Genomic DNA, 13046 nt, shown 5'->3' with positions numbered 1-13046 from the left:
AAACCAGATATTTTTATCTGCCACTTTGTTGGCAGTCACATATGCGTATACTCGATAAATTTACAAAGTAAGTGAACTTTCTGTTGCATGGACAGGGTACCTCATGACTGACGAACGCCAGTTTCTGTCGCTTGATTCATTGATTGTGTTTATTGCAGCATAGCTCGTGTGGATCTTTTACCCTGGATACCATCTAAGACGAGTTAATATAAACAATGTGCACAGAATAGTAATAGAACAAAATTCAATTGAGAATCAGGTTATGCAATTGGAGAAAAATTACAAGGTTCAACAGTTGTTATAGCTTAGAGAGACAAGACAGTTGGACTTACTACGTGCTAATAAAAAAGGGGTTTTGTACATTTGCGTATTCGTATTTTCTTGGTTTATGTACCCCTGAATGCAACGTTAAACTTACTTATCCGTATTCGTAATAGCCACTGTTCGTGCTCTGAATAAAACCTATTTTGATCATCATACAATTGAAATATACTGAGCGCAGTCGCCATATGTTTTAAAAATAAAAGGAATGAATAATGTTTTTGGTTGCAAGCAAGTCCAGACAGCAACAGGACCAATCCGGGTTATGAATGCGAGCTAAATTCGGGCCGGGATACTGTTCCAGCCAAACGAACACTAGCCCGAACCCTCTTTCCGTTGTTGGCGCATCGAGACCACAGTTCAGAGCTTAAAATGCCATTGTAATCTATTTTGACAAAAACAATTTTGCTGGCCATATCTCTCCTAGTTAAATTCACCTTTTCCCCACGCGCATTGACTTATTCTCAATTGGATTTTATCATACTTCGATTGCTAGTTAAGCACAATGGTCTATTACTACAAAACAATCACAGTTGTTTCTATCTGGTTCCTGCTTCAGAACCTGATCGTGTCGTGGGTATGTTCATTCTATCGTGCAAATTAATCGAGTGCGCAGAATGCTCTATAATTTATACTGCAGTTTCTCAATTGTTCTGATGCAGCAATATGCTAACCTGTCATCTAGGATGCCTCGTACATTCTATGCCGGCCACACTCAATGCCAGGTGGAAAGTGGCATTGGATTTGGTCTCCGTACAAACTGTAAGCAATTTATCTAAGTATTGAACCATTGAGCTCTGAAGAGCTGACTTCGTCTAGCTATGGAGAAATTGACCATGTGTATGGGTTCCCCGCCTACGAAGAAAGGGATGGGTTTCCTGCCGGACAAGCCTTCATGACCCTTGTGGAGGCATTTTTTGCATATGTTTATCTTTATACAACACATTTCTCTAAAGTTCCTAAAACCCGGTTGGTGGGTGCGTTCATTGGATTTATGGCTGCCACAAGTTGTTTCTCGAAGACTGTGCTGTATATGATTTCCGAAATTTTTAGTGGAAACAAATATGTCGGTCACAACAATTGGTTTAGATTCATCTTTCTTTATTGGATCCCTTCCTCGCCATGGATCATTGTATCGTTCTACAGTGCCTACGCTATCAGCAATCAGCTCTACAAGGCTTTACTTAATGTTCCTGACGAGAAAAAGACTAAATAGGCTGTATATGACGTTCTGTGGAATGAATATCGTCACGCAATAAGGAAAAACAGTGTATTTTCCATTAATATTTTTGGGAAATTTTAAACGGCTTTTGGAATAGCAAACGAAAGCTGAGGATAAGCAAACAAGGTGCTTGTAGTTCAATGTTAACGTTAAGCGTATTATCATTGTCAGATCTTATTTTGAATTTACTGTAAAATGTCTCTTCTGTTTATTTTCTACGTGGCCATGGTGACTTAGTATGTCGACGCTACATAGTTTATATGACCTTCGAGGTGTCTATAAATGAGCCGCACAGTAAATATTCTGCAATTCAGCGTATTACTGAAATAAGTACGCTACATCTCGCACAATACTATTAGATATGGCAAAATTGCAGCATAGTAAAGATAGATCGGACAGAAGCCAGCCGTCTACAAAGAAAAATGAAAATATCTCAAAGCCACAGCGAAAAGGTGTTCAAATGAAAGTGAAAAGAGAATTTGAATTAGATTTTATGGCAAAGCAAGCCGGATCAACCTCTCGTATGTCTTCTCTTAAATCAAAAACAGAGTCTTTTGACATACTGCTGCGGCAAATGGAAAGCATAGAGGCAGAAGATAGCGAGAAGACAAAGAACATGGTTATTACTAGGGGACCATTGGGAGAAAGAGAAATCACATTTGCCGTAGACAGAAAGAAAAGAAGACACAAACCAACAGAAGATGACGAAGAAGAACAGAAAGATGGCACGCTGACACGGAAAGAAAGAGATAACGGACGGAAACAGCAGCGCTTTAAGGGCAGACGAAGTGGTAAGTCTAGCTTTGTATTTTCGTCAGAATTTGATTCTAACTGTTATATAGCTAGCAACAACGCCATACGGAAGCTTGGTTAAAAACGGATTTGGTTTACATTATAATCGTAATATAAGAATGCTTTAAATGGGCATAGTACATAGGGAGCGTCCAGAACTTGCAATGAGAGAAAGCGGTACTAAAAGTGCTCTTGGCATCTTATTGTACGTTCAGGACATAATTTCATCAGTTTTGATCGTACATAATATCGAGAAAGAACCGATGCCAGCTTCTGCAAATGCTGTCCCTTAAGTTCAAGACAGGTCTACATCAATATCCATGCTTTCCGAACTTCTGCAATGGCATTGGCATAAAAAGATTATCCAAAAACTCCATAACACCCAAAATCAGTTCTAAATTGCAGGCTGCATATTCTCAAATGCAAGTGATTGTTGACCCTAATTCTGTAGATATTTTTGCGCCTCTTATAATAACCTATTCCGACTTATTTTTTGAGACGATTTTCTGTATTGAAGTTTGATTTCTGCTCGCCAAAACCACTTTTTTGTCTTGAATTTTGAGCTCTCCAGAATCAGCTCCAACAGGATACCGTGTTGCTGGACAAGGGAAAATAGAAGGTGCAGCGACTGTGAAGATTGCAATAAAGAAAGTGGTAGAAAACAGAGAAGTAGTCAACTTTGATCTTGCAGCAGCGGTGAAACGCATAATGAATGGCTGCTGGTTGATTGATTTGAAGAAATTCTGTTTTGTAGTGACTCAATACATCAACTACAACTGAAGCTAAATACAAAGGTAGATAAGCAGGCGTGAACAATATTCAATAATTGAGTTATAGAGTTCAGACAATTATGCGTATTTACGTAAAGCTCGTGTTGAAGCTGTTTGCAAAACTGTTCTCGATTCACTCCTTCTGTTGAATAACGATGCGCTGATTGGCTTTCAACAAATTTGAGGGTATTGTATAAATAGAGTTTGTCGAGGGTATTGTGCCGATACAAGCCAGGTATTGTACAAAACCCTTGAAACAAGACAGTAGTTCAACTCACATCATCGACGTGAGAGAAGCAGCCATAACAGAACAATAATGTCTTCAGTATCGCACAGTGCTACACCGGTAGGTGTAGGATCTGGAGCGGAAATGCCTGATGGCTTTGACCGCCTATCGCGGCAACCAACATCTATTGCCGCATCGCGACGACAGGAACAACAAGATCTAAGTGGCTTGTTTGACGAAGATATTACTTCACCGCCTCCGGCTATTCGCAAAGCCCGTGTCGAAGAAGATGATGAAGCAGAGAGTGATTTAGGACTTGATGATAGTGATTCTGCGATGCGAGATGCGAGTCAAGCAAGATCTACAAGCCCTGCTCGAAGTTTTATAGAGGACGAGGATGATATATTTGGAGGAGAATCTGATAATGAACCCGAAAGACAAAGGTGCGTTCAGGTGATTTTGTTTGCTAGATTGAGCTAACTAGTGGCTCAGCTATTACAATCGATACGATCAAGAAGAAGAGGAGCACCCAGAGTTTGAGACAGTTGAGATGCAGGAAATGGAAATTACTATGCCGCGATACTTATCATTACATGGACAAGCAAAAGAGGTCAGTTTGCTTTTAGTAAGTCTGATATTCACCAATTGACTTAAATTAGGTTGACGTCATGCGTGTGCCTAACTTTTTGAGCTTTGATTATCATAGCTTTGATCCTGACTCGTACATCGACTTGGCCGAAAATATAAAAGGAGAAGATGAAATGGCGATGGCACAGAGAAGAGCATTGAGAGCAGAAGTTTCAAACACGATCAGATGGAGATACACAAAGGATCTGTCTGGTATAATTGTACGATTTTTAATTTTTGGCGTTTTGACTACTAATTTTGAATTTATAGAAAATTGAATCCAATGCTAGAGTGATCAAGTGGTCCGATGGCTCGTATTCTTTAAAACTTGGAGGTGAAGTTTTTGATTTCATTAGCAAGCCGGTCACAGACACATATCTTGCAATCTCGCATGATAATCATGAAATCGTGCAGTTTCAGACTAAGATTGCACACTCGGTACAGCTGTTACCAACATCCACATCGTCTGCCACTCATCAGATGCTAATAGACACCATTGCTCGCGGTCATATGAAGGTTCGCAGTGTGAATGACATTGCCACTACTGAAGATCCAGAAAAGATGCAACGAGATGCTGAGAAAGCTGAAGAGAGTAAGATTCGCGCACGCAAAAAATTGGACAGCAAGCGACAACAAAGAGTGGCACGGTATGGATATGACCGCGGTTCAGGTGCTATTGACCAGTCAGGTGACGGAGAACGAGGGCCAGGTGGCAGAAGAAATTACGACGACGACGACGGAATGGGCTATGCTGCAAATGATAGATACGAGAAAGATGACTTTGTTGTGTCTGACGACGACGAAGATGAAGATGAGGCTGCTGCTGCAAGATTACAAAAGGTAAAGAAAGCTGGCGCAGATAAATATAAGAGCAGAGGGCGGCAAAATAAATACTCTGACGATGAGGAGGAAGAAGATGATGAAGAGGAGGAAGAAGCTGAATTTACCGGCGATGACAACGACGAGCTTGAAGTTCCTAGGCGGTCTAAAGATTTAAAGCGGAGGCGTGATTTGGACGGCGATGATTAATGTATTATTATGTAAGCGATTATGTATTTTATTTAAGTTTACAAGTAAACATAAATTCTTTTGTGACAATGATTGTCGCTTGTTGCAAGATTATGTAACAGGTGACAGCAAGTTGCTTAGTGTGCGCGAAAGTATCATTTCAAGAAACCAACACCGTCGCAGAATAGTTCCAAAAAGTAGCTTCTGCCTTTATTGGCTAGCCGAAAGACCAAAGGAAAGCTCTTGCCATATTCAAGTACATGGCGTAGATGGTGGCGCAAAGGTTCGTACGAATTTCGTAGGCGTACTGCATTAGGGTTGGGGACAATATCAGAGAGTTTAAATATGAAGTAAAATACGCCACCATTTAATCTGATTTACCCAATTGAAATAGTCTATAAGGATCCAATTTTTATTAAAGTAATAACATTTTGAATGCTAAAATTTAGCACTTCAAACCCAAAAGGGGTGCTTTGTCATCAAATCAGTATATACAACAGCAGTTCAAAAATCATTGCATGAAGCTACCACGTCTCTTCCACGTATCGTCCCTGCCTGTCAAGTTCAGCCACCACAGCTTGTCCACTATATCCTGGTATCCGGTCTATTGCAGCTTCTATCACATTTCTGACTGCTCTGGGCATCTTCCCTTTACTTCCACACACCCAAACATATCCGTTTTGCTTTACAAGCATCTGCGCGACTGACGCAGAGATGTCCTGTCGGGAAAGTACGTCCTGTACGTATTTGACTTTGTTGCCGTCGCGAGAAAAGCAGCAATGGACAGTACAATTTCCTCCAGTAATCGTGACTATCCCATTCTCATCCGTAGACTCTATCTCGTTATCAATTGACTTCCAATTAGACTTGTAATACCAATCTGCATTTCTGAACCGATTACCAAAGACAAGCAACGAAGTGCTGCTAGATTTCATTCTATTCATAAGCAGCCATCGAAGTGGAGCAACACCAGTACCAGGGCCAATAAGTAAAACAGGCGTATCAGAAGATGGAGTCTTCGCTTGAGGCGGAGATATCTCGTAAAGCAGATGATCTCCTACTTTAAGGTCTGACACATAACGCGTGCAAACCCCTTGACGAATTCTTTTGAGCATAGTCCTGTACTTCACAATTGCAATTAGGAGTTCTATTTTGTTCTCTTGGAACCCAGCAATTGAAAATTGACGAGGCCGCAGCTCGCCAAAAACTTCTAAAAGATACTCAACCGGTATCTTGACTGACTCGAATTCCATCAGACATTCTAAAATAGACCGGCGTGGTCGATCGGCGTAATCATATCGATCTTGTGTATACTCTTCGTTACCCGTGTCGGCAAACTGCCGTAACTTTTCTTCTTGTTGCTCGTCTCCATTTGAAAAATAGCACAGGACTTCAAAAAAGGTTGCTCGTGGAACAGAAGTAAAATCGAGATGATACGTAAGCATGCTACGCAAAGTCAACGGCTTTGCTGTGGCCCAACGAAGAACAGAGGGCGATACAGAAAGAGGCAAATCTGCTATGCTGTCCCAGTTTTGAGAAGAGATTAAAGCCGCCACCGCAGCAGAGTCGTTTTGGGGATAGATCAATAGAGTCGCACCGGGAATAAGTTCAGGATGATCGCTGATTGTGCCCTCAATCGTAAGGACAAACTCGCGCGTGTCTTGAAAATGCGTAGCAGGCGTAGTTCGAGCGTTTCGTCCAACTGTTCCCAATTTTACCGTTGATGTTACTCTTGACTTCAACAAAGCAGCCTCATCTGTGATTGGCGCTGGAGGTAGATCTGATAAAACAGTAACGCTAAACTCTGGAGGTAATAATACAGTGTCAGGAATTGCATCGACGCCTTCTGGTATAGGATACAGATTTAGCAAGGATGAGCAGAGCGTAAGCTCCCATTCCGAATAGGCATGCTCTATACCACCACTAGCAGATTCATCACCTTCCCCACGCATACAGATTTCCACTGCACCAAGTTGAAGCATTCTCTTGTGCACTTTTTTCGCCGCCCAATTGAACTTAGCGTAGGAAGCATCTCCCAAACCAAAACTAGAGAATTCTAGACCAAAACATGATTGTGCAGTCAGTTTCTTGCGCAGCATAAATCTCCACAACCGCCTCGCATGCCTTGGAATCTCTCCATTTCCTGTCGTAGCACATAAAAAGATCACTATTAGTCGTTCTCTGTCACGACTAGACGTGAACAATAGAGATGTGACTTTAGCCAATTCCTCGGCGTCAAGTATCGTTGCACGAAAATGTAATCTCAGTAGTTTTCGACGTAAGCGATCTGCCAGAGAGTGCGCCGTTCCCGTTTCTGAAAAATAAACAATTGCTATTGGAGGGCCATGACTGACACTCATTGTGTTTTAAGTCGTTTAAATTTCAATCAGGGTCTTCAAGGAATTAATTTTAAAGATCGTGCGGCTGAAATAGTGAGTAGAGATGGACTGATCTGGCGAACTAAACGGCATTTCTACACTGCAGTTCTCTCCACAAGATGCCGTGTTTACGAATACTGAGTCGTCGCACCGTACCTACGCAATTACAAAGTAGAGTCGTACAGTTTACTTCTTGCAGGTTGAATTCAACAGATACTTCATCGAAAGATGATTCATCTGATCTCGCATCTCCTCGTAATAATGCGGAAGAATATAAGCCTCTACCGCCTTTTTCTCCAGAAACAAAGAGTTTACTGAGTCGAATTATTCGTGTTGATCAAGCTGGTGAACTAGGTGCGGATTTGATTTACTCAGGGCAACACGTGGTGTTCAAGCGAACTCGACCCGACCTTGCACCTTTGATACAGCATATGTGGGATCAGGAAATTCACCATCACAAGACATTCAATGAATTACAAGTAAATCACAGAGTTAGACCGTCTTTGCTATCACCTGTGTGGAAGGTTGCAGCTTATGGACTAGGGGTTGGTACTGCCCTCATGGGAAAGGAAGCCGCAATGGCCTGCACTCTTGCTGTTGAAACTGTCATTGGTGGACATTATAATCATCAACTGCGAGATCTTGTTGATCTTTTAGAAAGAGATGCTGCATTATCACCCTATAGATCTTCTAGTGCGGAATTGCAAGAGTTATGTAAAACAATTACAAAATTTCGAAATGACGAGTTGGAACATTTGGACACTGCTATTGAAAACGACGCTCATCAAGCTCGGCCATATAGGCTTTTAACAGAAACTATTAAAGGCGGATGTCGAGCAGCGGTATGGGTAGCAGAAAAGATATGAACTGATGTAAATATATGTTGTGCAATTTAGTGAATTAGTATATACCGTAAACATCCTACTATGCCGCGCTATCCATCAGATCGACCTTGACTTCACCCCCATCACCCCAGTGACCGATGGCTTGTTCGTTTCGCACCTTGGTATACCAAAATTCACCCAGAATCTCGTAATTTGCATCTTCAGCCAAGGCATCAACAATGTCCCCGCGCAATCTCATCAATTCGTAGCCAGATCGTCCCTGACGATCAAGCAAAATCTCCATTACTCCAGGCATCGTGGCTAGCGCTTTTGTACCTGCCGGCGACATGGCTAAAGCTCTTCCGACTTGAAGTAATTCTGGCACAGGCAGCTTTGTCAGTTTGGCCGTTGTTAAGTCTAACAATCCAAGTGCGTCATATGAACTACACCAGTTGCAAAGTATTGGTAGTAACGTAGCTGTAGCAACTGGAAAACTCCGAATCAATTGACTGTTGTGCTCTGCGAGGTAGTCCCCAGGTATCAAAGCCAGCAGTTTTCGATCGGTTTCGTCTCTTACAGTCAGATTCTTTACAATCGCCAGACTGTGATCAATCTCGGCAAACAGCTCAGTTCTCGCCTGACTCAGTCGTCCCAGTGAGCGAGCTGAAGCCGATTTTTCCAGTCCTAGCGAGTCAGACGACTGGTAAATACTTGCAATATCAAAGTACTCTTGTCTAGTCTTAAGGAATATTAGCGGAGGCAAATAAAGATCTAACAAAGACTCGTAAAACTGCATCGTCATAAGCTCTGCTAGTACGTCATCTTGTTTAACTGTATATCGTAGCAACTGATCCGGAATATCATCGACACCCTGAGCACCACTGCTGTCTATTATTTTCAACATTAAGTCTTGGATCCGAGATATTATAACAGCAGAGGTTTCATTTGCAACTTTCAAATCTAGTGCTGCCTTGATTAACACTGGTCGAACAGCAGAATTTGCCCCTAGAAACTGTTCAAGCGCACGTTCTAGCGCAGTCACCACGCCTTCTTGTAGCTTTTCTATGCCTAGCAATGACACAGTATCTTGAATAACTATGACCCCGTCATCTTGTCCTTCTGAAAAGTCGTATAATGACAAAAAAGAAAGCGAAGCTTCTTTTACTTTGGCAAGCGTATCTGATCTAACCGCACCAACCAGTGCTTCAGCCGATCCGATCACTTCCCTAACTTCTATCCATGTCATAACTTTTGCCGTACACATTGGCTTAATCACATCGTCTACTAAACTAACGATTGTACTTTGTGCTAAACTGCGATACGTGAGCACCTGAGAGATTCCTGGCCAAATAACAGCCAATGCCCCGAACTTAGGTATCAAAGCGAAGCGAATGTTGTCGATTAACGGTTGCAAGTCATCCCTATCTGGAGGTGAACTCAAACTTGTTCCTAAAAGATATTTCTCTAAGTCATTATAAGATTCCATGTTGTTTAGATACAAGCAGTTGTTCAATTAGTGTAATTCCATTGACATCTTCAATTTTTGACAAAATTGAGCCGCTCGTTCTTTCAGCCGCACATCGAAACTTTAGATTTACTATGGAAAGACTGTTTTGACATTCTTCGACTTATCACACAACTAGCTATGTACACGCCATTCATTATATCACTTTTTTTCTGCAGATTTTAGAATGTAATCTCCGCCTTCTATTCGGACGATTTCTCCTTTATTTACCGCATCTTCAAACACGTTCTGAGGTGCCCAACCTTTTGTAGAGTAGAACGGAATTTCTGTCGTCACTCTCTCTTCAAACTCTTTCCTTTCATTTTCGATCCTTGCAGCCTCATCCTCAGTGTAATCAACCGGTGAAATAAGACCGTGAGCTGTCAATTCAGGCCAGTTAATTTGAGTTTTAAGTAGGGCTGACTCAAACTGTACAATTTCTTGGGGTTCAAAATGATAATCAGTTCTCATAGCAGCTTTATAAGGTTCACGCAACAACTTCGCATTTGGCGAATAAGCATTGATTAACGTTGGTAGCTCTTTGTTGATTAAATGCTCAAACGTGTATTCGTTGAGTGTCGAGGCCACCATGTATAGAACGAGAGCTTTTACACGATCGGAAAAAGCGTTAAAACCTTCAACGTCATCAATATTGTAAATTTTCTGTCCCGTGTACTCGATAAACTTTGGTGCACCATGAAACATATATGGCTTGATGCAAGCACCCTCCCAGTCGAGCAAATACGCAGACGTGAACGGCGCATCCGAATTGGTAAGCTCATTCTGCGAATTGACCAATATATTTAATGGGTCAATATCTGGGTGCCAGAGAACGGGTGCCAGAATGGGTGCATCTGGGGGTACACTATCCGGGATAAGTCTCGGTGCTAACTTTGCATACTGCTCGTATGCCTTACGCCACTGTGGCAGTTTGCTGTACAACTCAGGTGAGACACTAAATCGATCTTTCAAAAGATTCGTGTATGCCGTCACATGTGCGTTGGCCGTGGCGGCCAGATAATCAGCAGGTGTATACCCTGTTCAAGCAATTAGAATCTCTCTCACCACTCTGCGAAACATAGACATACATGGGCCGCGGTCAACCGAGTCAATTTGATTGATACCCGGTTGCCAGAATTTCTTTTCGACCGTGGGCCCAATTCTCCATCTATCAACCAGTTCTTTGTCAGTCTCGTTCTCGTAAGGCAAGTTGTTCTGCAGCTCGGGACACACATCTTCCGTAAAATAAAGACTTCCAAAAGCATTGAACTTTGTAGAGAGCACGTCATCCAATAAGTCAACAATCACTCTCAAGACAGCGCCTCGCTGATGAACATCTTCCGTGATAGGATCCCACTTTTGCATTAACGTTTCCATCTGGCGGCCCTTGCTGTCTGGCGCAATATATTCCATCAGAATGTATTCACGTTCTAATGGGTTATCAGCGGTAGGAGACCAGGAGATAATTTCCGGAATCAACATGTTCCGCTTCTTTCTCATGAAGTCCATTGTCGCAACTTCAGACTGTACTCTCGCCCTCCGGGCAGCTTTCGAATAGTCCAGCGGATATGGAATGCGAAGAATATACTGTGCACCATCATTCATATCAACTAAAAAGATGCGATGATGCTTTCCTTCGGCTAGACTGACCAAAGATTCTACCCTCAAGTCCGAAGCCTGGTCCCGAGCACGCTTAACGACTTCTGAGACTCCACTAAGCTTAAACGGTGTGTACCGTTTGCGCTTTTCTATAGAGTCGTTTCTTACCCATGATCCCCAGTTATATTTAAATACTACATCTCGGTCTTTTTCGCTTTCACGGTCGAGAGTTACAAATTCTGGGTCATTGATATTGAGCTGTTTCCTTCCGGTGAAAATGGTGCGACGACTAGCCTGAAATAAAGCAGGTAACCGAATAAGCAATTTCTGAAATTTTCTCATTGCGAATATATGAAATACAAGCAATTCACAAGTAATGCTTTCAAGATGAAAAGTCGGAATTGACAAAATATAATTTAGTCAGGGGTAGACTACATGGGTTTTGTGTCAAAAATTTCCACTGGGCTTGAATTATTATTGTAAGTACTGAGGATGGTTGAACTCAAAATTTGCATCATCCATATCTACAGATCAAATTATTATAGTCGACAGTTTGATATTTCAGCAGTAGTAGTGTAAAGACAGCGAGTCAGTAACGCAGAGCCAGCTGTCCATAATTGTGCGTATGTGCAAAGACTGTCAGCCAAACCACTTTATCTCACTTTCCCTTAACTAACTCCCCAACGCCAGTATACTACGGCTATCAATAAGATAGTTTAAACCCCTACAAAAAAGTAATGATGACTTGGCGTTGCCTCTGGGAATTAGTAGAAACTAAAGACAGAATGTGACAAATTTTTGCTACTGAAACGCCGCTGGAAGAGGCTAATAGCATCACCATTGTGCATACTAGTGCGCTCTCGTTAGCCATTCTACCCAATCCCCACCTACAGAGACATTAAAAAGCAGTAGATGATCCCAAAATCAAAGCTCAGACTGTTTGCCTTTCAATCCTGGAGTTGTCCCTAATTAGTCTGCTTTGAACATGTAAGTCTCACGGTCTCACTAAATCCAAGGTTCGATGCATTCATACCATTCTAGCGTTTAAAAACTTCAACGATCGCCGCTCTATACTATCATTGTCCAGATTCTGGTCCACCAGTGTGTCAACCTTACCACAATGCTTATTAAAAATATTAGGCCGGATTTACACAGTCTCACCTCAGTTGTGGTCCATTTCTGCTATCTTCAATGCAATCTTGACACTCAGCATTGCATAACGGTGCAGCACACAATTGCAACACCTTACGGTGTTTCATTTTCATCATCCTCCCACTTTCGCCTTCATGGCAGTTGTCAATAATAGTTTCTCATATACACTCAGAAACTTGTTTGTATCAGCGGAAAACACAAAGTACCTAGGCACAACTAGACTGAATTAACAAGATTTTATAGAATGAACCTACCGTAGTTATACTATTACAAAAAGGACAGGCAGCAAAAATCACAAGAATCCAGTTACATAGAGTTAAATTCAAGCAAAAAGTGCGGTGTAAAAACGAGCGTGACTTAGTCCAACTTGAAACAAACCGAATAATTGAAATCTGGTTTTGTGTATTTGCCGTGCAACAATCATCAACGGCCAAAATATTGGAATATAGCTCAAACGCCCTAACCCTAATATATCTGGCTGCTTTGAGCGTACGCCGTGCGTACGGAGTCAACAATAAGATGATTTTCAACTCTAAATTCCATGATGTAGCGAATAGTTCAATCCAAAAAAAAACTTATATTGGCTAAAAGCAATACAGCATACTTAAATGGTAAAATTTTTG

The 13046-nt window shown here is 41.7% G+C and overlaps 8 protein-coding genes across 8 annotated transcripts; 4 read left to right on the top strand and 4 right to left on the bottom strand.

The window, feature by feature from the left end:
- The first annotated feature begins 698 nt into the window (after positions 1 to 698).
- V1512DRAFT_231363 (uncharacterized protein) lies at positions 699 to 1746 on the top strand. The gene is made up of 3 exons (XM_066913981.1): positions 699 to 898; positions 1007 to 1083; positions 1141 to 1746. The coding sequence occupies exons 1-3, from the start codon at positions 827 to 829 to the stop codon at positions 1535 to 1537; spliced, it is 546 nt and encodes a 181-aa protein (XP_066773928.1). The 5' UTR covers positions 699 to 826; the 3' UTR covers positions 1538 to 1746.
- Positions 1747 to 2578, top strand: V1512DRAFT_255727 (uncharacterized protein). Its single transcript, XM_066914842.1, has 2 exons — positions 1747 to 2334; positions 2386 to 2578. The coding sequence occupies exons 1-2, from the start codon at positions 1905 to 1907 to the stop codon at positions 2415 to 2417; spliced, it is 462 nt and encodes a 153-aa protein (XP_066773927.1). The 5' UTR covers positions 1747 to 1904; the 3' UTR covers positions 2418 to 2578.
- Positions 2442 to 3287, bottom strand: V1512DRAFT_255726 (uncharacterized protein). The gene has a single exon (XM_066914841.1). It carries the CDS (start codon positions 3040 to 3042, stop codon positions 2812 to 2814), a length of 231 nt encoding a protein of 76 aa, XP_066773926.1. The 5' UTR covers positions 3043 to 3287; the 3' UTR covers positions 2442 to 2811.
- Positions 3288 to 3391: 104 nt separating this feature from the next.
- Positions 3392 to 5041, top strand: V1512DRAFT_217884 (Leo1-like protein-domain-containing protein). Its single transcript, XM_066913613.1, has 4 exons — positions 3392 to 3774; positions 3824 to 3941; positions 3991 to 4179; positions 4229 to 5041. Exons 1-4 carry the CDS (start codon positions 3422 to 3424, stop codon positions 4985 to 4987), a joined length of 1419 nt encoding a protein of 472 aa, XP_066773925.1. The 5' UTR covers positions 3392 to 3421; the 3' UTR covers positions 4988 to 5041.
- A 316-nt stretch (positions 5042 to 5357) lies between these two features.
- On the bottom strand, positions 5358 to 7334 carry V1512DRAFT_255723 (uncharacterized protein). Its single transcript, XM_066914840.1, has one exon. It carries the CDS (start codon positions 7324 to 7326, stop codon positions 5491 to 5493), a length of 1836 nt encoding a protein of 611 aa, XP_066773924.1. The 5' UTR covers positions 7327 to 7334; the 3' UTR covers positions 5358 to 5490.
- Positions 7335 to 7434: 100 nt separating this feature from the next.
- On the top strand, positions 7435 to 8262 carry V1512DRAFT_255721 (5-demethoxyubiquinone hydroxylase mitochondrial). The gene has a single exon (XM_066914839.1). The coding sequence runs from the start codon at positions 7464 to 7466 to the stop codon at positions 8208 to 8210; it is 747 nt and encodes a 248-aa protein (XP_066773923.1). The 5' UTR covers positions 7435 to 7463; the 3' UTR covers positions 8211 to 8262.
- On the bottom strand, positions 8224 to 9687 carry V1512DRAFT_255720 (uncharacterized protein). The gene has a single exon (XM_066914838.1). The coding sequence runs from the start codon at positions 9652 to 9654 to the stop codon at positions 8269 to 8271; it is 1386 nt and encodes a 461-aa protein (XP_066773922.1). The 5' UTR covers positions 9655 to 9687; the 3' UTR covers positions 8224 to 8268.
- Positions 9688 to 9697: 10 nt separating this feature from the next.
- On the bottom strand, positions 9698 to 11659 carry V1512DRAFT_288405 (uncharacterized protein). The gene is made up of 2 exons (XM_066918141.1): positions 10761 to 11659; positions 9698 to 10709 (listed from the first exon to the last, which is right to left on the bottom strand). The coding sequence occupies exons 1-2, from the start codon at positions 11611 to 11613 to the stop codon at positions 9835 to 9837; spliced, it is 1728 nt and encodes a 575-aa protein (XP_066773921.1). The 5' UTR covers positions 11614 to 11659; the 3' UTR covers positions 9698 to 9834.
- Positions 11660 to 13046: the final 1387 nt, after the last annotated feature.

This window comes from Lipomyces arxii, assembly GCF_038497795.1.
Source record: "Lipomyces arxii strain Phaff 12-163 unplaced genomic scaffold V1512scaffold_1, whole genome shotgun sequence".
NCBI lineage: Eukaryota > Fungi > Ascomycota > Lipomycetes > Lipomycetales > Lipomycetaceae > Lipomyces > Lipomyces arxii.
This window is presented reverse-complemented; position numbering and strand designations above follow the sequence as displayed.

What these genes read in the sequence shown, in the direction of transcription:
- V1512DRAFT_231363 (XM_066913981.1), top strand. Translation starts at nt 827, where the DNA reads ATGGTCTATTACTACAAAACAATCACAGTTGTTTCTATCTGGTTCCTG. An exon ending in AGAACCTGATCGTGTCGTGG is followed by an intron (nt 899 to 1,006) that starts GTATGTTCATTC and finishes CCTGTCATCTAG; the next exon opens with GATGCCTCGTACATTCTATG. An exon ending in ATTTGGTCTCCGTACAAACT is followed by an intron (nt 1,084 to 1,140) that starts GTAAGCAATTTA and finishes GACTTCGTCTAG; the next exon opens with CTATGGAGAAATTGACCATG.
- V1512DRAFT_255721 (XM_066914839.1), top strand. Translation starts at nt 7,464, where the DNA reads ATGCCGTGTTTACGAATACTGAGTCGTCGCACCGTACCTACGCAATTA.
- V1512DRAFT_255727 (XM_066914842.1), top strand. Translation starts at nt 1,905, where the DNA reads ATGGCAAAATTGCAGCATAGTAAAGATAGATCGGACAGAAGCCAGCCG. An exon ending in CTTTAAGGGCAGACGAAGTG is followed by an intron (nt 2,335 to 2,385) that starts GTAAGTCTAGCT and finishes ACTGTTATATAG; the next exon opens with CTAGCAACAACGCCATACGG.
- V1512DRAFT_255726 (XM_066914841.1), bottom strand. Translation starts at nt 3,042, where the DNA reads ATGCGTTTCACCGCTGCTGCAAGATCAAAGTTGACTACTTCTCTGTTT.
- V1512DRAFT_217884 (XM_066913613.1), top strand. Translation starts at nt 3,422, where the DNA reads ATGTCTTCAGTATCGCACAGTGCTACACCGGTAGGTGTAGGATCTGGA. An exon ending in TACATGGACAAGCAAAAGAG is followed by an intron (nt 3,942 to 3,990) that starts GTCAGTTTGCTT and finishes GACTTAAATTAG; the next exon opens with GTTGACGTCATGCGTGTGCC. An exon ending in AGGATCTGTCTGGTATAATT is followed by an intron (nt 4,180 to 4,228) that starts GTACGATTTTTA and finishes TTGAATTTATAG; the next exon opens with AAAATTGAATCCAATGCTAG.
- V1512DRAFT_255720 (XM_066914838.1), bottom strand. Translation starts at nt 9,654, where the DNA reads ATGGAATCTTATAATGACTTAGAGAAATATCTTTTAGGAACAAGTTTG.
- V1512DRAFT_255723 (XM_066914840.1), bottom strand. Translation starts at nt 7,326, where the DNA reads ATGAGTGTCAGTCATGGCCCTCCAATAGCAATTGTTTATTTTTCAGAA.
- V1512DRAFT_288405 (XM_066918141.1), bottom strand. Translation starts at nt 11,613, where the DNA reads ATGAGAAAATTTCAGAAATTGCTTATTCGGTTACCTGCTTTATTTCAG. An exon ending in CTCGGTTGACCGCGGCCCAT is followed by an intron (nt 10,710 to 10,760) that starts GTATGTCTATGT and finishes TTGCTTGAACAG; the next exon opens with GGTATACACCTGCTGATTAT.